Source organism: Archocentrus centrarchus, unplaced genomic scaffold (genome assembly GCF_007364275.1).
Source record: "Archocentrus centrarchus isolate MPI-CPG fArcCen1 unplaced genomic scaffold, fArcCen1 scaffold_50_ctg1, whole genome shotgun sequence".
In the NCBI taxonomy this organism is placed as follows: domain Eukaryota; kingdom Metazoa; phylum Chordata; class Actinopteri; order Cichliformes; family Cichlidae; genus Archocentrus; species Archocentrus centrarchus.
This window is the reverse complement of record NW_022060273.1, coordinates 961124-984170: the sequence shown is the minus strand read 5'-3', so window position 1 is coordinate 984170 and position 23047 is coordinate 961124. Positions and strand designations below refer to the sequence as shown.

The 23047-nt window shown below is 40.3% G+C and overlaps 1 protein-coding gene across 1 annotated transcript; it reads left to right on the top strand.

Annotated features, from left to right (window-relative positions):
* Positions 1–3470: 3470 nt before the first annotated feature.
* Positions 3471–22683, top strand: edaradd (EDAR-associated death domain). The gene is made up of 6 exons (XM_030725239.1): positions 3471–3642; positions 12770–12828; positions 13232–13274; positions 15336–15409; positions 19940–19988; positions 20993–22683. Exons 1-6 carry the CDS (start codon positions 3585–3587, stop codon positions 21379–21381), a joined length of 672 nt encoding a protein of 223 aa, XP_030581099.1. The 5' UTR covers positions 3471–3584; the 3' UTR covers positions 21382–22683.
* The last annotated feature ends 364 nt before the right edge of the window (positions 22684–23047 follow it).

Below are 23047 nucleotides of genomic sequence, written 5' to 3'. Positions count from 1 at the left end.
TCCAGAACGTTGTACTTGTTCCTCTGCATGAATGATTCAGTAGATTCTGAGCAGTTTTTAGAGTCGTCTTGTTGAAGTATCCAGCCTCGGCGCAACTTCAACTCTGTCACTGATTCCTAAACATTGTTCTCAAGGATCTGCTGATACTGACTGGAATCCACGCGACCCTCAACTTTAACAAGATTCCCAGTATCTGGCCACACAGCCCCACAGCATGATGGAACCACCAACAAATTATACTGTGGGTACCAAGTGTTTGTCTTGGAATGCTGTGTTCTTCTTCCACCATGCATACCGCCCCTTGTTATGTCCAAATAACTCAGTTTTAGTTTCATCAGTCCACAGCAACTTATTCCAAAATGAAGCTGCTTGTCCAAATGTGCTTTAGCGACTCTGTTTGTGGTGTGTGTGCAGAAAAGGCTTCTTCTGCATTACTCTCCCATACAGCCTCTCCTTGTACAAAGTGCGCTGAATAGTTGAACGATGCACAGTGACACCATCTGCAGCAAGATGATGTTGTAGGTCTTTGGAGCTGCTCTGTGAGTTGACTATGACTGTTCTCACCATCCTTCTCTGCCTATCTGAGAGTTTTTCTTGGCCTGCCACTTCGGGCCTTAACTAGAACTGTGCCTGTGGTCTTCCAGTTCCTCACTATGTTCCTCACAGTGGAAACTGACCGCCGAAATCTCTGAGAGAGCTTTTTGGATCCTTCCTCTAAACCAGGATGTTGAACAATCTTTGTTTTCAGCTCATTTGAGAGTTGTTTTGAGGCTCCAATGTTGCCGCTCTGCAGAGAAGATGCAAAGAGAAACACTTGCAATTGGCCACCTTAACCCTTCCTCATAATTGGATTCACCTGTGTATGTAGGTCAAGGGTCAGTGAGCTTACAAAACAAATCTTGTGTTCCAATAATTAGTGCTAAAGGTATTCAAATCAATAAAACCACAAGGGTGCCCAAACTTATGCACCTGCCTAATTTTGTTTAAATAATTATTGCACACTTTCTGTAAATCCTATAAACTGCATTTCACTTCTCAAATATCACTGAGTTCATCTGCTATATGATATATTTAACTGAAACTGCTGATCTGAACAACCAATGATTTTTAAAGGAAAATCATGAAAATTATCAGGGGTGCCCAAACTTTTTCGTACCACTGTATCTATAACCAGCCACCTATCCCACATGATAATATGGCACCTAAAGTTTAGTCAAAATGCACTCGTGTTTTCTCCAGTGAATCAACAGAAAGAGTGGGTGTAGAGCTGATTTACTACAGTTTGTAACAGAGTTTAAATGTGTTCTTCAGTCCTGAAAATTTCACGTGGTTACCTACTGTACTGAAGTTATGAAAAATAAGACAACTTAAAATTTTTACCCAACGCTATGTACATTTAGAATCTGCAACTCATAAAATAGTCACAGTGTTAAGGTGATATTTTGCATGTGTAGATGTACTCAGGTTTTGTATAAAAAAATCATCTGAGGGTGAGGGTGAGGCACTAATTGACTTTTTTCATGTAATGACATCAAGTAATTTCAGGACTGATTTTTGCCTTGTAAGGGTCACAAAAAATGACTCAACAGTGGTTGTTTGTACTCTGAGAAGACAACGAGTACCTTATCTCAGTTTCCTCTTCAATGAGGCAACGACTTCTCTCACCAATTTATATTTTACCTTTCTACAGCTGTCTGGGTCCATTTCACTGTTTTTCTCATGCCCTTGATTTATATTGCAGTCCAGTGGATCCTACACTGCAATTCAAACAGAAATGTTTAAACGGTGTGCAAGTGGCTGTTTCTATAAATGTTTGCACCACCAACCCACAATGAGTTCCTGAAGTGAAAAGGTGCCTACTAAAATCCTGAGTCCACAGGTAATGGAGAGGACACACGTGATGAGTCTGTGTGTGAATATTAACACTGCTTGCAACACATGCAAAAACTCGAATAGAACACATCTATGAAAAAATAAGGTGGAGTTAGAAAGTTACTCATCCTTTCCCATTCAGTAATTTCCATCCATCCATCCTCTTCCGGTTATCCTGTTCAGGGTTGCAGGGAGACTGGACCCTATCCCATCTGTTTTTCATCCTTTATCTGACAACACTTTCCCTCACCCCACCACACCACACACTGATTTATGCTTCAGCATGAAATCTTCATCGTAACTGGAAACCTCTCTGCATCGTAACCTACAGTGTAACCTGATGTGCTCCTCCCAAGAAGTGTAACTGCTCGTGGGGTTGAGCAGCCCACAGCATTTGTGATTGGGATGTTCAGTATCAGTTCCTCCTGTGCATTTCCAGCTAGTTTTTTGCTGCAGTTTTTGAATTTATCAGTGAGAGAATAACAATCATCTGCTCAGTATAAAGAATAATAATCATAGCACGACTCACAAATGCCAGTAAATTACTGGAGGGAGTCTGCTGAAACTATCAGAATGGATGTGATGGAATACAGAAAAAGTGGAAAAAATAGACGGAAAAAATGTGTTTGCACCCAGAAAAAAATGACCACAATAAAGAGTGAGGACCCAGGTGGGGAAAAGTCCCAGCCTTTGATTAGTTTCTATCGGTTGGCACCGCATGTAAAACACCAGGACATGACAGCAAGGTTATGTAACATAATACACCTGCACAATCATAAATGCTGGCAATGACATCGGCCAGTTTCGTGGGACTCTTCAAAGATTGAGTCCATCCAGTGCCACCAGGTTCCACCTCAGGCTGTCCAGGTGCTCAGTGTCGCCCTGATTCAGATCTGGGAGGAGAGCCCCCAGGACACCATCCATCGTCTCAGCAGGAGCATGCCCCAGTGCTGTCAGGCATGTATGGAAGCACGTGGGGTCCATACAAACTACTGAGTACTATTTTAAGTTGCTGCAATGAAATTTCTGCAAAATGGACTAGCCCGCCACATATGTTTTTCTCTTTGATTTTGGGAGGGGTCTGTTTCAGTCCTCAGGCTGATAATTTTCATTTTCATGGAACAATGTGGCATCCTTAAGTTTCTAACACATCACCCACAGCAGTATAGATATCAGCATGATTTTTTTCCTCCATTGAGATCTCATGTGTTTTCAAAGTGTTCCTTAAATTTTTTGAGCAGTATGATATGAGATAGATAGATAGATAGATCATAATTGCTGTTTTCTGAGTAAAAAGCTCCACCCAACTGCTGCTCAAACTTTGTAAGTGCTGACCACTCAGAAGAAAGTTGAACTAAAGGCAAAATAAATAGAGGTATTTTAAACTATATTTCAAGCAAAGTTTTTCTGCTAGAGTAGAGACGTGCTAGAGACGTGGCTGGATAATATTTCGTTATATATTTCTAGTAAGGACACATTCGTCTGTCGTCATCTACGACCCGCCTTCGAATGAGAGTTGGAAATTACGAGTGGCCCTGAAGGCAGCATTAATCCTTGGCCCTTTACAGCGCAGAGGTGTTTCATTTGCGTGAGCCACCGCCGCTGGGGTGGTATTGGAGCTTTCTCTGAGCTCAGAGCAGAGGATAACTGCGTGTTTTTAGTGCTTTATTGTGTGGAGACAGTTTCTATCCGGTCCTTTTACATTTACCTGCATGGGAGACGTCCCAGCTTCGAAAATGAGCAGTTTGAACGTTTGCAAGGAACCATTTGGTGAGTAAAATATTCATTTAATAATTGTCCATGTCAGTGTGGTCATTCTGATGTTACCATGTGAGTCGTTGTATTCATTAGTATTCTTAATAACCACCGTGGTTGAGGCTGTGGAGGTGAGTTTATCTCATTATTTGTCACTAATGTTTGTTTTTTCTTTAAAAAAAAAAAAAAAAATGAAGAAAATGAAAGAGAGAAGTAAAGGGCGCATCTTACCATGTAAAAGATTTGATTTTGTTGGATTTTATCTTGATCGATACATCTAAAATATTTTGAACTTGATGAAATTCACTGTAGCGTCGTTTACTGCGTGAATGGGAAGAACAACATCCGTTGGTTGGTTAATCACACAATCAAGAAAGTTTCCAGAAGTAGAAACATTTTCTAAGTGGAAACCCCGCTGGCCTCTGTCATATTATTCGCTGTCCGGTGAGGCTGCTGCTAGACGTTTGACCTTCACGCTTTCTCAGTGATACTGAGCGGAAATGAGTAGGCCAGCACCAGTTCCACAGAACAAAGGGTTTATGTGAAGTATAGTGAGCTAAAACAGATTAGAAAGATGATCCGTTTGTGTTGTGTGACACTCAGAAAAGGCTTTCCGTGTCAGTGCGTTGGGCTACTTCTTTGGTAGTTTCAGAAACAGCTTCTTCCAACTGCCTAACATTTTGTGAGCTGTAACTAATGGCTTTATTAATAATGACTAATAAATAACAGAAGTGCTTCCCAGCGCATTAATAAGAACAATATTTGGCTGGCTGGTAATGATCCTTCTCCATTGTGACATTTTATATGAATACGTTATGCTTTTTTTTTTTGTTTTGTTTTTTAATTTTATTTACATATGGAACAATAATCATATAGGTGATACATTTGTAAGTGTCTTTGTAAGGTGTTGGGCCACCACAAACAAATCTTCAGTGTTTTCCTGCAGTGGGTCTCCAAACCTCTGTCCAGCACTACGGGGAGGACGAAATGCCATCAGTCCAAACGATATGACGATGTGGTGGAAAGTGCTGTCAACTGGGCTGAGATGCTGTGGCTGAAGGCCATAGCTATCCTATTTCCTTTTTTAACTTAACTTTAATTTAGCATTCATTAAGAAGGAAAACCATTCAGAATCTACTGTCAAGACAAACCAAAGTAATGCTGGACAATATCTATGATTCCACCAGACACGCAACAGCATCCCAGAACTGATTATCTGCTCTGCTTCATTAAAAATAAAGCAGCTTGTGTGGGAAGCAGCATCAAGGTGCATACAGCAAATAGAAGGAAAACTAAAATATTGCTAAACTATAGCCTATTGTAGATATGGGATTACAGGCACACAAATCAAGGAAAAGCAAGTTTTAAAAAAAGTCAGGCACACAATTTGCTTTAGAAAAGCGTAGTTGGGGTATAAAGTCATGCACACAACAATTAAAATATATATATATATATATAATTTTAAAAAAACACACCCTGCAGGGTTATACCTGTGTTTGGTGTGTTCTCAAGGCTTGGTCGTATTTCAAAAGTTTATTCACCACTAACCAGTTAGTCACTAGTCTTTCCCAGCTGCTAAGTGGTGGCCAATTTAATTCCGCTGCTCTCCAGAGAGTCAGTGGTGGACTCCAACACCGATGTTGTGGCCTGAAGAGGGTGACTGCAGGTCTTTAGAGGGCTGCTCAAAGCAAAAGCTGCAGTACTGAAGAATAGGTTCATGTGCTGTTGCACTGAATTCACTTGAGTTTTAGAGCACAACAATGCTGGCTGCAGTTCAAGACTCGAGTTTGAGCCTGTGAGGAACTGACTGGAGAGAGAGCTGATTTTTAAATATATAAGGAACACTTTGAAAACATCAGCTCTCAATGGGATAAAATGACAGCTGGTCAACATCCACCAGAGGATGTCAGGCCCTCCGGTCACCCTCATGAAGTCTGTTTCTGATTGTTTGGTCAGAGACATTCACACCGGTGGCTGCTGGAGGTCATTTTGTAGCCCTTCAGTGCTCATCCTGTTCCTACTTGCACAAAGGAGCAGATCCCGGTCCTGCTGATGGGTTAAGGACCTTCTACAGCCCTGTTCAGCTCTCCTAGAGTAGCTGCCTGTCTCCTGGAATCTCCTCCATGCTCTGAGACTGTGCTGGGAGACACAGCAAACCTTCTGGCAATGGCACGTATTGATGTGCCATCCTGGAGGAGCTGGACTACCTGTGCAGCCTCTGTAGGGTCCAGGTAGCAGTACTGACACTGACTGAAGCCAAATGCAAAACTAGTGGAAAACAGTCAGATTAGAAGCGACAAAATGTCACTTGACTCCACCTGTTTGGACTGGATTAGGATCCACTCCAGAGTTTCCCCCCTATCTGTGGAAAGCTGTCAGTCCACTGTTCACCTTCACTTACTCTGGAAGAGGCTGCAAAAGGAGTGTGATGAAGATCGATGAGTCAGAGAAACTCACTTCTGACTGATCACAGCAATGTTGTTGAGGATATGCTGAACCTTTCTGTCAGTAAGCACTGCTGCTTTGGCCAGTGTTAGTGAAAGTTTCTTTGAAGGGGATGCCACTTTGTTGGACTCGAGCACTTAGTGAATAAACTCCCGTATGGTGTGAAAATGTAATCAAGCTGTTTATCAGAGGGAAAGTGTCTATTTTAGGACACCCAAGCCTAACATTAGCTGGCATAAGGGTTGCTTACTACAGCCTACACTCACTACAGATGAACAGCAGGCAGAGTTTTTGAGGTGACTCAGGTGTAAAAAATGTAAAATACTACAAAATATTTAATGAACACACATCCAGCTTTATTCCCAGTTTATTGCTAAGTGTTGATATTATTCAAAATGAACCACAAAGAAGGAGCTCTGTGGAAGCCAAAGCCCTGGTGATGATAAAGAAGTTGCTCTCAGTTGTGGAACATCAGGAATTTGGGTTAGTTAGGTTTGACTAAAGCCATCGTAAAGGCGTCTGTAAACAGAGCAAAGGGAAGGAGAGAAAGCTCTGCCTAGGATTCATACTAAACAGCAGATATGAACATTCGGCTCAATAGGTTTCTGTGAACAAACCGCACTGCAGACCAGATGAAGCTGATCTTGTGCACATTTGGTCCTCTCTGTTCTCACCTACCATCAAAGACATTTGCCTCCCGACACCTGCTGTCTCACCGCAGAAGCAAACAGTAACTCGTAGCTTGTGTCTGATCACCGTTCAGGCTCTGCTGTGTAATTTCCTTTAAGTTCACGTGTAAGCAACTTTGTTTTTCCTGCCTGTCAATATCAAAACCACTTTCACACACTCACCCCGTGTTTGGCACAGGATATAATGAACAAGTGTTCAACTCCACTGCAGGTTAATGGCTGTTTGTCTGCAAGCCTATATGATCCAAGTATACACCGTAGTTCCCTTCACCATTATTATACTGTAATTCAGAACAGTCTTTGACTCAGTCTATAAGCTAAGCCAGAATGTGCATTTTTAGTTCACTGAAAAGCGGTGACGATGTTTCAAATCAAACTGCACTGAAACGTATTTACTGAAACTTCTTTGGCCACAGCCTGAAAAGGATCATGCAAGTGTGAATCATTTTATAGCACTAGATATGTTTGCCCTTTAACACCAATACTGAGGAAAACCACAGCCACAAGCCATACACAGTGACGCACTCGCCCTGCTGATCCCTGTGGGTTTGCAAATGTGTTGCCTGTGCTAATGTAGATTGTGATCATCCTGTGTATTTGGAATAGTAAAGCATCAGGTCTTTCACACAGATGTGTTGTTAGTAATCTTGGTTAAAAGAGAGAAATTGCTCAGTTTCCTTTTCTGCATTCCTGTTTCAGCTTCCACTGTTAGTCTTTGTTTCAGCAGCCTCTGGTACTTTTGAAAAATTTACATAATTAATTGAGCATTTCTATTTTCTGTTCACATTACATTTATTAACTCTTATAAAACAGCCTCAAGTAATAAATGCTAACATAGTGCCGGTTGCTACCTTGTTATTAGGAAACTACACATAATGTTTCTGTGGCTAGCACAGGAACTGCAAACTGCCACGCTGCTGACATGTGACTCACACTTTGCTGTCATTTCACACTTTCAGGTAATTAAAGAGAAGGGAAAGCCTTAAAATCAGTCATTTATGGAAAATGAAGTTTTAAGATTCAGGCTCGATCACCGGTCCCGAAACAAAAGTAAAGTTTAGATGCTTGTGTTCCCAGAAGCACACAGATTTTCAACAGGCATTCTTAATTTGTCTTAAATTCAATAGCACTTCTGGAGCCACTTGTTTAACCTTTTTTTGTCCAAGAGAAACTAAATAAAATTAAATTCAGCCTATTATGAGAGGACGGATATCATCTGAAGGGAAACGTCATCACAATTACCTGGTTCTTTTGTTGCTTTTAGAAATGTTTTAGTTCTAATAATTTCAGGCTTTTTTATATACATAAAAATAGTTGATACTAACATTAGGCTTAAAAAAAATAGCTTAATAGTTAATAATTAATTACCTAATGCTTTGGGCCTGGAATAATGTCCCATGGTACTGTCCTGCTACTTTGACATAAGTTGTAAGAAATATTTTCTGTGTGGTTTATACTTGTAATAAAAGGATCTTTCACCCAAAAGATATTAAACATATTTTCTAAGGTTGTGGTTTTGTTTTCATAGCGTTTGTGAGCTATCACCCCAGTGCATTGTGGGTAATTGGAATTTCTTTTGATGCAAATTTTTTTCTGTGCTCTGGATGATATACAGAACAGCTGGCATATTAGAAAGTAAATAAACAGAAGATTTTTACACACAAAGTAAACCAAATTTTAGAGCCCACCAGTCTTTGACATGGTGACTCCTGCTCAGAGCTAGCACAGCATCAATCCTGTCAGCTAACTTAAAGAAAGTGAAATGTTTAAGTCTTCTTTAAAAGCTACCCACTGCGTCCTTTCAATAACGAGAGCTACTACAGTACACTGAGCTGTTAACGAGTTCAGGCTTTTTCTGAATGCTTTTATGTCTGATCCTTTTTGAGATGTCAGGAGCAGTATAAGCATCACAACACCAGCTCAGGAATATACACATTAAGCAAAACAGACACACGTACCACCCACTGCCAGGCACGTTACACATGTCGCAGAGAGTTTTTAACAAAGTGTGTGTATTTAGCTGCTTCCAGTCTAGACATCGCTGTGGCCTGGGTCAGGTATTGGCATGCATTCACCTCCATTCATGTGTGGAAACAAGCTCACGACAGAGCAAAGGCCCTCTGCACAGGCTGCTGAAAAACTGCTTTATCTTTTCATGGGTGGTCAAAAAGGAGAAAAGCTGGGTTCACCTGTTTGGAATTATGACCCTTAGCAATGTATTATGATGTGGTTTATATTTCATCTCTTGAACTTTATCCAGAGCACGCAGGTACATGCCCCTGCATTCCCAGAGAGGGAGAAACAATGCTCAACTGATCTGGGGTTCATCTTACACTTGATAACTGGGTGACTAGCTGTAAGTCCTGCACTATACTTAGAGCAATATACAGAGCTGCAGTGCAGTGTGGTGTTGCACAGTGATACTTTTGTGTTATTGAGCTACAAATCTTTTTACAGACACTGTACTTTGTTAGTTTTGCTTAGGTTTCTACCTTCCAAACAGCCGTGATGTTATATTCATATTAGCATGCTTCTGTTTAAAGAAGAGCTGAGTGAGTCATCAAATTGTACTTTCAAGTACAACTTTGCATCCAACAAATAGTTAAACAAGATAATCAGTTACATTATTATTGTTGTTCTGTATTAATTTTTGCCAAGATGATTTACTTTTGCCTCGTGTTATAAATCCAGCACAGAAAATAGAAAGGCCGTTCTGGGGCTTGAGGCCAGCAGCAGAAGGGGTGGCAGGACACCCCGGGAAGCGTGGCTATGTGTATTTTTCTGCATTCATAAACTGTGTGTAGTGCAGGGAGTCATTGGCAGTTTCTGTCATTTATGCAAGTGTGTATTAGTATGTGCAACGTTTATGCAACAAACCAAAGGAAACGGATGAATTATAGACAGTCATATAAATTTTATTGTGTAGACAGAAACTTTCTGTAATCTTTCTATAACCATAATCAAGTGATTTGATTGCTTAACCTCAGACATGCTTAAACTGTTTGCTTTTTCATAACTGTGACAAGAACTCCACAGTCACTGCATGAATGCAGTTGTATATGTAATAACTTTGTGTAATTTTGTAATATTCTAGACAGAGTGGTTTCCAGGAAGTACCATCATACACTGAAAAATACCACTCTCAATTATTAAGCCTGTACTATATTTTTAAAGAACGCTTCATCGTTTATAGTTTCACACACCAGCAGAGATTCAGCGTTATGGAATCATCATAGCAGAGGAAATAGATTATTCAGGGATTTGTGGAGTAATTGCAATTTTTTTTGTGTTTATTATTTCCAGCTTGTGTTATAGCACAAGACTAGGTGGTATGGCACAGGTAATCTGCATGATAACAGCTTTTTATTTATTTATTTGTTTTCTTTTTTCCCTCAGAGCCGTGGGACAGGCACTTGTAGAAATAAGTGCAAGAAGAAAATTTCAATTTATTGTTTTTGCTTTAATGTACTTTATTAATTAAATAGCCAATGCTGTGAGTAGTGATCATACTTATATTGCTCTCTTTGTAGAATATAATGCAGTATTACATTTGGCAGATTGACTGAGCTACCTCTTTTTGTTGAGGGTGTTTTGGACCAAACTGTGAGTGAGGTTTTTGTTTGGCCTGTAAGTTCATTCTTGTTCTCTTTATGGGACTTTGGGAAATTGAACGTTCGCCCCTGCATTAAAATGTTTTGTTACAAGAATGCGATCACTTCTTTAAAATGTATTTGCTTACATCTGTGACCACATAAAAGGAAGGAATTCTCAGATGTATGAAGAGCAGACTGAGATTAACACTCAGTCAGCCATCTGACAGGTAATAACCACCGTGATGTGATGACTTGGCTGATTACAGTGCAAATAAATACTTTTTTTTAACCTTTATTTAGTTGGAAAGGGAAACTTTTAGCATCTCTTATGTGACAGTGTCACGCACAGCCAAGCCTCAGTGATGCATGTGGGAGTGAAGGCTGGGCCGTGTGGGCCGATACAACAGACGAACTTCTGGAGTTCAAATTGCTGAAAAAGTTCATTTGTTTTTTTTTCTGCTTTTTTATTTTCAAAAATGACTTTTGCTTGACAATTTATTTGGTTACTAAATAGAACAGAATCATTTCCATCCATCCATCCGCTTATCCTGTTCAGGGTCACGGGGGGGTGCTGGAGCCTATCCCAGCTGTCATAGGGTGAGAGGCAGGGTACACCCTGTACAGGTCGCCAGACTGTCGCAGGGCCGACCCAGAGACAGACAACCATCCACACCTGTGGGCAAATTAGAGTGACCAATTAACCTAACCCCAGGAACTGCATGTCTTTGGACTGTGGGAGGAAACCCACGCAGACACGGGGAGGTGGAATCAAACCCAGACCTTCTACATGTCACTCTAGCTGTGAGGCAGCAGTGCTAACCACCATGCCACCGTGCTGACCATCATTTCCATTTATATACATCTAAATTCCATTTATTTTATTGTGAACTTCACATGTCAGACTATTTCAACCATCTCACCGTGATGTCAGTATTATAAGTGCTGTAATGCAAACGTTTTAGAGTCAGTCGGCTGAGTAGGATGAAAAGAGGACAGAGTGGGACGTCACGAGATTGAGTCATCCTCGCTCTGCATGGGTTTTTTTTCCCTTCATGTTGTCCTAATACAGAATCTTATTTATCTTGTTCAGTTCTTTCTCTTGCTGGAAAGTCTAACAAGCACATCCAGGAGATGTTAAAAAACACTTCACATAGAGGTCAGTTCTTGATGTCAGCATAACTTTTATTTTGAAACTATTTCTCAACCATGACTGGACGTTGAGAGCGAGACCACCAGCCAGCATCAGAACATTTGTTTAAAGTTGTTCTAAAATCAGGTGTTAATAATAATTATGATGAATATTACTGAAAAACTGAGTGAAAAGCTGAGTGACAGGATGACTCCCAATATTTAAACAAGATTCCATCCTGACCTGTCAGTGTTTGGCTGCAGATGTGCGATGTCTTCGAACCTGAAAGACACTTTGCGGCTCTGCATCATTTAGTAGCTACAATTTAGGTCCATAACTGTAAAGGTGTATTTACTTTTTTCTTTACTGAAATCAGTCACTTTGGGAAACAGTTTGATTGACAAATCAAACAATCAGCTAATTAATGAAGATAAGCAGTCCCAGTTGTTATTACTTTGATTCAGCTGCATCATACAACATTACTTTAGGACTCTACGACTTCACTCACAGATCCTATGAGCAGTGTTCATGCAGGAAAAGAACTAATGGAGAAGTGGAATAGAATTGACGTGCTGTGTTTGACAGCCACCTTTGGTAATTACGCTGTTGTTCTGACGTTAAAGCAGACAGAGAGGCATGTTTCATTCTGTGAGCTGCATTCATGGCTGCATGTAGGAAACTCCTGATCACTTAATCCAAATTCTATCTTCCCCTGCAAATGAAAGTTTCCTCGTCACCGTGTGTAACCCAAGAAAGATCAGAGCAGGTCTTTATTTGGCATCCTTTGGATACAATGGCTCCACAGTCAACAGCCCGGTCCTTGTATTTTCAGGTGCTGAAAAGCTGTCTTTGTCCTGCTCGCTGTGAATGTGCTTGTAAAATATTCCTTTTCACTGCTAAGAGTGTTCAAGTTCAGTTTCCCACTGACAATATTTCTGTCATGTCTTTATCAGCTGGATTTCTCTTTTCTTTTTGTTCTCTTGTAGCATGTGTTCAGGGAAACCACATGCCAGCCGCACTGTACTTTTTCATTTGGCTTCAGTAATGTAGCTAAAATTAAAACAAGTTCAGGACACGTGTCTTCTTTAAAATGACCTCATTTAGCTCAGCACTGTCGAGTTTAGCTGTCTACATCATTGTTCCAACTGATTTCATACCCTCACACCAGGGCATGCTTCCTGACTGCAGATTGTAGCATCTCTGTGGTGTGATGTAGGAAGGAGACAAAGTGAGTGACGAAATAAACATTCACACTATTAAAGCCTCTTCCTTTTTTTTGGAAACAGACAGAATCAGCTCTGAACCCGTGGAGGACACAGACACCACCAGCTTTGTGGCAGAATTTGTGAGCAACCTTTTCATTATTTTCTCCTCCAGCCACGAGTGTAACTCTCTCATTGTCTTGACTTGCCTCCTATGTAGTTTGTTTTGTGCTGATTTCTCATTGTTCTTCCTTAGGAAGTGTCTTACAGTAATCTGCTAAGAAATGTACCATAACTGAACAGTGTGCTGTGATTGCTAGAGCCCGAGGGCTCATCAGAGAACAAGCTGCAGCAGGCTGTTCCCTGGCTTTGCACACAAGAGAGTAATTTTCTTCCTCAGTTACAGTTTTTAATCTCACAAAGAAACAGAATATGAAGCTTCCAAAGGAGGGTTTACAAAGCAGACAAACTTTTTCTTGCTCAGGTTTCTCTCTTCAGCTCGATTTACTTTTAATATTGACATGTCTGCCTTTGTCTCTCCCACAGTCCTTGGAGACCAATTATCCTGTGCAAGTAACAGATCCGCATGGTAAGTGAAGGCTATGGCTTAGCTTATAAACCATTTATGGAATTTTTTTTCTTGTTAGTAATACAGTTACATACAGTAAATTCTGAAAAACACTGATTTAAATTTAGTTCTATTCAATTTTATTTATATTGAGCCAAAATTAATAATAGAGTGACCAAGACAGGCAAATAAAAGTGTAGTGGAAAACACCGGAAAAGTGAACATTTTTGCATTTTTATTTGAGATGCTTTGGGTTTTGAGAGGACAGATATAATGCTTCATGAAATCAAATACACAACGATGGACATTAAAACCACAAAAAGTGGGTGTTAGTTAGGCTGTGCAAATTAATGACTTTGACCACCAAAGCCATGAATTAATGTATCAATTAATCTGAGTAAAAACAAAATGTAATTTTTAAATGACTATTTCAATTATTAATGGCAAAAAAAGCTTTCCAAACCTACCCCTGTGTGAAAAAGTACTTTCTAAGAACTTTTCAACGTGAGGCCCAAATACATGTTGGTGCAAGTGAAGGCGGCCATCGTGAGACTGAAAAACAGAAGAAAACTGTCAGAGACACCAAAAACTTCAGGGGTGCCAAATCAGCAACGTGGTCCACTCTTAACCCTTTAGAGGGCACCCATTGACATGAGTGTTATTGGAGGACATAAGACTTAATTACTTGTGACATTTTTCATGTTTTATTTTCATGTAGAAAATCAAGGTCAGTGCCGTTACCATATTTGATTCCTTGTCTTCAAGTGGTTAAAAAAAATGCCAAGTGTATATACAAAAAAATACAGGAAAACACATGTATGGTGAAAGCAACATGTATTTTAGAACATTACAACATTAGGCCACTTCATCATGACCTCACTGATGTGCGATCAGCGTCATGTATGAAGTGTGTGGAAATGATCAAAAATAGTCACTTCCCCTGCACTGGCCTGCTCAGTAACACCAAAAGAACTAAAGTGCACGATGACAGAATTATTTCCATGGTTAAGAAAAACAACTTCAAACATCTCACAGTGCCAAAGAACACTCTTGAGGAGGCAGGAGTGTTACTGTTAGATCTACAGGTGCAAAGCCTGGTTACACTCAGGACAGGGCGGCGAGATTTAGATGTCTTTGCCAGAAGACGTCTAAAAGAGCCTGCCCAGTTCTGTAAAAATTTCTTTGGGTGGATGAAACCAAGATGAACTTAAAACAATGCTACTAGCCCTGTACCAGAACAATGGAGAGAAACGTATGGAGAAGGAATAGCTCATAATCTGTCAATCATGGCAGGATGAATTGTGAAGTGTACAGGATGGACAGGTATACTTTCTTCTTAGATTCAGCCAGGTGCTGCAAAACCCATTGGACAGCACCTCACAGTACCAGTAGATAATGACCCAAAGCATGCTGCAAAAGCAACACAAGAGTTTCTCAAGGCAAAGAAATGGGATATTCTTCAATGGCCATATCAGTCAACTAGTCTCAAGCCAACAGAACATGCTTTTCAGTTATTACATACAAAACCGAAGGCAGAAAGACCCACAAACAGGAGGTAGCTACATCAAAAGCATCTCCATTTTTTTTTAACTGCTTATTATCCAGTGCAAGGTTTGGGGGGGGGGGGGCTGGATACTTTATCCCTGCTGAGCTAATGAAAGGATTTTTGTGAAACATTTGAGCTGGAAGTGTTGCGTTTCATTGAGTATGCTGGCAAAACTGCTAAATTTGAAGATGGGGAAAAAATGGACATTTAAATTTTAACAGTCTGACAGCAGCCAGCTCACAGTTCCAGAGGAGCCAATGGGACTGGATGGAATTCTGGCTCTTTGTTAACACCTTTATTACACCACAGATGGAGAATTTATATTTGATAGCTCGATAATAGATTCAGCTTTATTGTCATTGCTCAGTACAAGTACAGGGCAGCAAAATGCAGTTAAGATCAACCAGAAGTGCAAATATTAGCATTGTGGACCTTTTTTTCTGTGACTCTGAAAGCAGTTCAGTCATATTGGTCACTGACAACTGTATTCCTGCAGTCATCATATTACACTGATGTCAGTGATGTCTTTCCTGCAGACGCTGTGACACTCCACCTGAGTTCGATGCCCACTAGATACCTCAGCCCCTCCTCAGAAGACAGAATAAGACAGGTCAGTATTTCCAGCTTTGATGCACGTGACAAACTTTTTAATCCCAGGGTTCTCCAGGTGTAGTATGCATGCCAGTGGTAACATTTTGTGTGGTCCACAAACTTTTACTTTATAAACATTTCATGTGGCACTATATTAAATATTAAACACAAAGTGTGACCAAGGGAGCATTATTCAGTTTCAACTCATCTGTTTTACCCCATTACAGCAGACCAAACCATGGGCTTTAACCGGTTTAACAGATGCAGTGTTAAAAGTGGTTCTCGCTGCCACCATTTTACACTGTGACATAGTGCGAGCACACTCAGCCTCACTCTTATACTGGGTTCCTAGCCAACTATCAAAACCATCTATCTTCTTTACACTTACTGCAGTCTTTCACGGATACACAGGTTCAGACTGAGAATAAAACACTGCAGCTTTCACTGTTACAGTGTTGCTCTTTATTAAAAGCTGATGCAATCCTTTACTTCTTTACTCCTTGTAGAAAGTAACACATTACTCGTGGGTTATTCCACAACTGTGGCCTGCGTTAATAATCTAACAAAACTTTTCATACGCCCACATATCAGCACAAAAACCTTGTAATAAGGAGGAGCCTTCTGTAAAGTGGATGGAAAACAACCCATGAAACACTGCTGTGGCGACAGTAATTCTACTGTAGGAACAAGCTGTGCCATCCTGCAAGCCTGGTCATCTCTCCCTTTGTTGCCTGTTGAGTTTGAGCAGGGGCAGCATGCCAGTGTGTTGGTTAGCACCAATGATTGGGGTGTCCTCCAAAAACACGACCACCAATAACCAAACGTTATTCACCAGACCTGTAGATGTGACACAGAGCACAGTCAGTGAGAACCTTTTATTTTAAGCTTTGATTACACAGGATGTGGTTTGGTCCCACTAAACATGAAGGTGCAGCTGTGAACTCTGCTAATAACAGAGCAGGAGCACATCACTCTATTTCAGAGAGCTTTCTGAAAGGCTGTGTTGTTGTTAACAGGCTCACAGCATAAGGAGAAGTTTGCAGCTTAAAGAAGAGAAGAATTTGTCCATTCCAGTCTGTTCAGTCTTCACTGGTGAAATGTTCACATCCCTCCAGGGACAGCGTCTTAATTCTCTGCCTGGCCTTGATCTACTGTACTGTGTTATGTGGATTATGTTGAGACATGTTTTATTAGCACAAGACGGGGGGGCTCACATCTAAACCTTTGAGGTGTATAAGTTGCATGAGTAAAACATAAACCTGCTACAAACTACAGTGAGTCCTGCATGTAGTAAATGTAGGACAGTGTCAACATGGAGCAAACAGCTCATTTGTTTCTGTTTGTTCTGTGATCTGTTTCTTTGTTCAGAGTGTACCATTAAATGGCACTGCTTTTAACTTCAGCTAGTGAATTCTGCATGTACTACTGCATTAAACACCATAATGTAAACATTATACAGCTTTAGTCATTTAAAGCAGGTTAGGATCATGTTCTGGTTTTCTTCCATTTCTTAACTCCACATGTAAACAATCTCATCAAATATTAACTTTCACCTCTTTGTTGTCTCCGTCTGTCCCCTCACTTCTTTGGACTTCTGCATGTTGTCTCCTCACAGACTTTTCTGTTTTCACACACACACCCTCCAAAACACTGCTGTGAAGAAGTGACTTGATTGGCTAAGTAGTGTCGTGTGGGACGAGTTACAGTGAATGCGACTGCTCTGTGTCTTTCCTGTTTGCACACATCAACTACCGTAAAGAGAAAAAAAAAAGCTGCACACATCAGAACAGCCCCACCGTAAATATATGAAAACTTGTTCGGTCCAAGATAGAAACGGTCTGGATCCACATAGAACAGGATCTGGGTCCATGCTGTCTGCCTATTGGTGACCTAGGCTCTACAGCATAGCTTCATACCCTACACCAAAGCCTGCTGTACACCTTCTCAAATGTAGCTGCACATCACAGCAATGCAGACCTCAGAAACTGTGACACTTCTGTTTGGTAACATGCAGTGTTTTTGTTTGTTTTGTTGCAAAAAGATAATGGTAAATGGGCCAGTTCTTATATAGTGCTTTTCTACTCTGAGCACTCAAAGCGCTTATACAACACATTTACCCATTCATACAAGCACTTCCACATGAAGCTAAGTGCTTACTGTCTACCATTCACCTACCCTACCTCCTGAGCTATAATTGTGTCTTTTTTGCTCACTACACTAATGCAGTATTTAGTATTTTGTCAGTATAGGCATAATACTGCTTTCCACTCTTGGCAGTACACTCAATCAGTCTGAAGTCCCTCTTCCTGCATGTCAGGAAAATCAACTATTGCTCAGGATTTATGAGCTCTAAGCCGGTGAGTTAGCAGCAGGAGGAAAACTGGGATGCTGACACTCATGTCTGTGTGTGCACAAAAGTAACTTTTAGGTTTTTAATCCTCCCACTCAAAACAAACCACCCATCTGCCTGTCCGTGACTTTTTACCTTTCTGCTTTATAGACTCCAAAACCACAACGAGCTGAGCCATGAAATTTAGCACATGTATTTTTTACTCTTCAAAGATGTGCAACACAATATTCATATTCCTGGATGTTTAGTACCCTTTGTACATTTTGGCCATATGTATGTGAAGTTGTATGTAAACTGCATGTGTGATTTTAGGCTGGTAATGTTATGATAATGCAGGCTAATGATATGCAGCCTCTTTCTTATGCCTGACTGGCTGAATCATGTGATCATGTTGTGCTGTGTCACTGGCTATACTTACTTGACCGTACTGAAACTGAGGGTGGGGATTCCCCATATCTAACACCTGACCTATGCGACTGAACAGCTGGCAGTAGGTACAGAATGACAAACTGGGGAATCTCAAATTTCCAGGTAAAGAGAAAGAGTCTGTTAATACTGCAGCCTGATTGATTAGCCTGCAATGCCAACTTCTGATTGGCTGAGCATTGTCTAACATGTTGGTCAGGGATGACTTGTGGCTCCTAAATAGTACAGACTGACTCACTGAGTAATATTAACCCCTTAACTGGCAGCAAAAAAATCACCTGACAAAAACTACATAACACCCTCTGGTTATTATTGGCTCTGAACAACCCATTTCATAGCCTATTAACTGGCTGCGTCTGGTCCGCCGGCCGAATGAAGTGCATTTATATGGCAGGCTAGACCCGCCCATTTTGACTGACACCTCATTCGGCCAATCATGTTAAGAAATGGGTTTCCCAGAGCCAATAATACTCAGAGGGCGTCACGTAGCTTTGTCAGGTGATTTGGTGCAGCCAGTTACATGATTGGCCGAATGACGTGTCAATAAAAATGGGAGGGTCTAGCCTGCCATATAAAAGGGACTACAAACGGCCCGTCACCGGGCCCTTGCCAGTTAAGGGGTTAAACCCATACCTACTGCTCAGCAATATTCCTCAAATGTAAAGAGTGTGGTTGCATTATGTTTTGTACATGGTTGCCTCATGATTACCAAAAAGTCTTTGTAGAAATATTAGAGATAATCACAGAATATCAATCTCTTACAGCATGCTTAAAATTGTTTTTGATTTAATGAATTTTGTTAATATTGAAAACATATTTTTGCTGGAATATGTATTACATCTTTACTAACCCAGGGGTGACAAAGTATTTGTATAAAAGTTTAGGGCAAGACCTCCAAATTAAGGCAGAATAGTTTTGCAGAAGATAAGTTGTCTGCTGAAGGGTTTTCTATTGTGAAATGGGGCTGTAATGTTTTCCTGACTTCTACATTTATTTGATATTTTCATTAATCGTGGGCGGATATCTCCATGGGTGGTGGGTCTTATTCAGTGAGTTAAGCTAAAACATTTGACACTATGTGGTGTTTACTGCAGTTGCCTGAGCTGTATATAGTAGCTCAAAACAGCTTTGTAAATTTGTAAGTATAACAGCTATTTTGTTTGCATTTCGCTGATTAGCTGCATATTATGGGGATGGTTGTTTTCCCCACTCAAATTATTTTTCAGAACGCCTGGTTGACAACTAAAAATAGGTTGTATGTTGCTATGATACTACATGCAGGCCAATGATACAACAAGCCTGCTAATGTGTGACAGACCGCTGCGAATAATACTCAAAAATAATGTCTCCACCTCCAGGAAATTAACGGTAGTAATTACTAAACAAATTTATCTTTATATAGTAGAACACCAAAGTCAGTCCAACTCGAAATGTAACTACTGAGCTTATGGGTTGCCCTGTCAAGCCAGTCATCACTAGGATATTCAAGCTGTGTGAAACAGCAGATGAACCAAGCAAATCACAGTATATTGATCAGTTACAACTGGGTGTCATGAAAACAGACGAGACACATCATGCTGAGACATGTTATGGATGTAGCAAATTAGTGAAACGGTGAATATAAAGTTGGTCTGTGAAGCACATGTCGCTCATTTTCACATAACCTCAGTGGTGTTTGCAGTCCAGTTGCTAGGTACATCAGTACCTGCTGTTGTAGCCCAGAGCATTGGGAGGAACATGCCTAACAGTAATTAGCTGTCTCTGTGCTTGCAGCCAGTTGAAGATGTGGAAGAATGCACCTGCCCCACATCTGCTTCACCAGGTAATTTAATTATGACAATTATGAAAACTGCAATGATTTCTGCTGAACTGTTTAAATGAACATATTATCAGAAGGAACTGAAAAGCACTGTTAGCAGTTCAACAGTAATTTATACTGTTTAATTTTGATAGTAGTATTCACATGAAACTTGGGGAGAGGAGGGAGAAAAATGTTTGCACACTTGCAGCACAATTTAGCTTCACATTCTGATGGCCACCGTGAGGCAGTCTAGAAGAATAATAAGTGAATAAATTATTGAAGAGGCCTTATTATGCTACTGTCAGCTCCATATTTGTTTTACTCTACTAGAGCTTTACATAATTCACAGTTCAGAAAACTTGGGGTGACAGTGGTGCAGTGTTTAGCGCTCATGCCTCACAGCAGGAAGGTTCTGGATTCGAAGCCTTTCTGTGTGGAGGCTCTCACTGTGCCTGCTTGGATTCACTCTAGCTTCCTCCCACAGTCCAAAGACATGCTTTCAGGTTAACTAGTGGTTCTAAATTGGCTATGGGTGTGAATGGCTGTCTGCCTCTTTGTGTTAGCCATGTCCGGCGTGTACCCCTGCCTTTTACCCATGACAGCTGGGAAGGGCTTCAGCCACCAGGCAACTCCTTTCCCTCTCCTTTTATGGCAACTTCATGCCAATTGGCTGCCCCTCGTAAACAAAGAAATTTAAATGGCAGATGGATGGGGCCTCTGTGCTTTGAACAGAGCTGTGTTCCCGAGGTGACCATATTGATGTTCACTCTGGCTGACATCATACAGAGTCAATCGTAGAAAAAGAAACTCTGTTCAGAGCAGTCTGAGCAGGTTTTGGCTCAAAGGGATTACTTGTATGTTTTGCATTGTTTAATTTTTTACCATTGTAACAGTGTGTGTATATATATATATATATATATATATATAGCAGAAAATAATGACAAGCAGAATAGTTCCACTTTAAAAATGTTATTCTGGAATCTCCTTGAGCTAACTCAATCTTCCTTGTCCATCTCTGAGTTTAGACTATCCGAAAGAACTGCAGTTTATAACTAACCCCTGTGAGAAGTGTTTCTGCCCGGCACCTCCTCCCAAAATCAGCGACCTCATGAACGACAAAGATCTGCTGGACTTACTGCGGCTCAAACTGGATCCCAACCACTGCACCATCAAAAACTGGAAAAACTTTGCAAGTCGTTGGGGGATGAGTTACGACGAACTGACCCTGCTGGAGCACCGGACCCAGGGCTCCTTATCCCACAGTCCCACCCAGGAGTTCCTGTCGCGCTACAACCAGAAGACGGTCACTGAGCTCACTGAACTTTGCCGCATTTATCAGCGCATTGATGTGCTGCGACTGCTGCAGAGCTGGATAGAGAAGGACTGGCCATCGCGTTGGCAACAAACACATTAATCAGTTTGACTGTCTTTTTTTTTTAGGTTTTACTTGATTTCCTAATGTTCATAAGCTTGGATACATTTTACCAATTTTTTTTTTGTACCTTTAGTAAATGATCTTGTTAAAAAGGTAAAACAATCAACTAGAAACTGTCTCTAGAGCACATCTCACAGTACTCACCTCATGTTGTGAAGTCCTAATTGTGTTGCTGGGTATAGTAAATACTATACAAGTCACAGACCTGATCAGTGCACACAACCAACCACTAATACATTGCTCACTGACAGCCGCACATCCACCACAGATTCATTGAATCTTTGGTGCAGTGTTAAAAATTGACAATAGCTTAATCAGATGGAATCAGATTTAACAAATTAAAACACAGTGGTTCACCCAAATATGCAATATTTGCAATTTTATGTAATATTTGCAATTTGATTATTTTTTACACTGTAATTTATGGTGGTTTATTTGTTAAATTAATAAAATAATGTGGAAGGTTGGATTGTGGTTGGCGATACATGTGCTCAATGTAGAAATGCTGCATTCTGTTATGGCATCATATTATTATGAACATATAAAAAAACAGGTCAAGAAAATGCCCACTTCCCATGACATTAAAATGACCATTGGAGTATAGCAACTAATTAGCACTCTTTATATCATAAGCAACGACGCTGATGTTACTGCTTCAGAGAAAAATGACATTTTCTTACTGTTCTGTTAGTTCTTCACACAGTTTACATTTAAAAGCGGTTTAGATGTTTGCTGCACGATGCAAGGAAGTCCCCTGACTTGTCCTCCATCAGCAGACTTAAATTTTTGCATTCTTAGTTCTGAGACAATGTATCCAAACAGCTGAGGGTGTCCAGGATGAGTTAAGCGAACTCTTGATTTCTTCAAAATGTTATTGTCCAATTCTATATTACTAAATACTAAGTACTGACATTCCTATTGACCTGATAGGTGCTATCAATCTATTAATTATTGTAGGGTCTTTACCTTACAATATAATGTGCCTGTTTGTTGTGATTTGGCACTGTATGCTGATGAGGGCCTTTTTTTTTTTTTTTTAGGTTTGGGTGGGGGGAACACTTAGAATGAGCAGGCTATGTTAGCAGGATCTATACCACAACCTTTTGAATACTAATCAAATTAGCAGAAATATAGTTGGAAATTGAGCCTTGTGTGAAAAATTGGTTGAAATTCAATCAATTGAAAGGATACATCAACAATTATATTAATTTTTAAACACCTTTGTAGAAATAACCAAAGAAAATTTTTTGAAAGAAAAAAAAAAATCCATCTGTAAACCAAAACTGAAACGTACATCCACTGTATTTTTTTTTTTTTGGAAAAACTTAACATTTTGTTTTCTCAGTATGAAATAAAGACATAAAACCCTGTCAATGCTTTAACATTTTTAAAGGAATTTGCTGGCATTTGCTGGTGGTGATTTCTGCTGGACTACTCCACAAAGGTTGTTGTCTTTTGTCTCTGTTGTTGACTGGATGGGTGACTGGTATTGAGAATCAGCATGTAGACTGGCCCCCAAACTTGGGCCTGTCTGCATGCTTGAAACCCCTCCATACACTGATATATTAAGAGCCACAAAGCTCTTCATAAATTATCATTCTTTTACAGTCCCTTAATTTCAAAAATAATTTACTAAGGGACATTC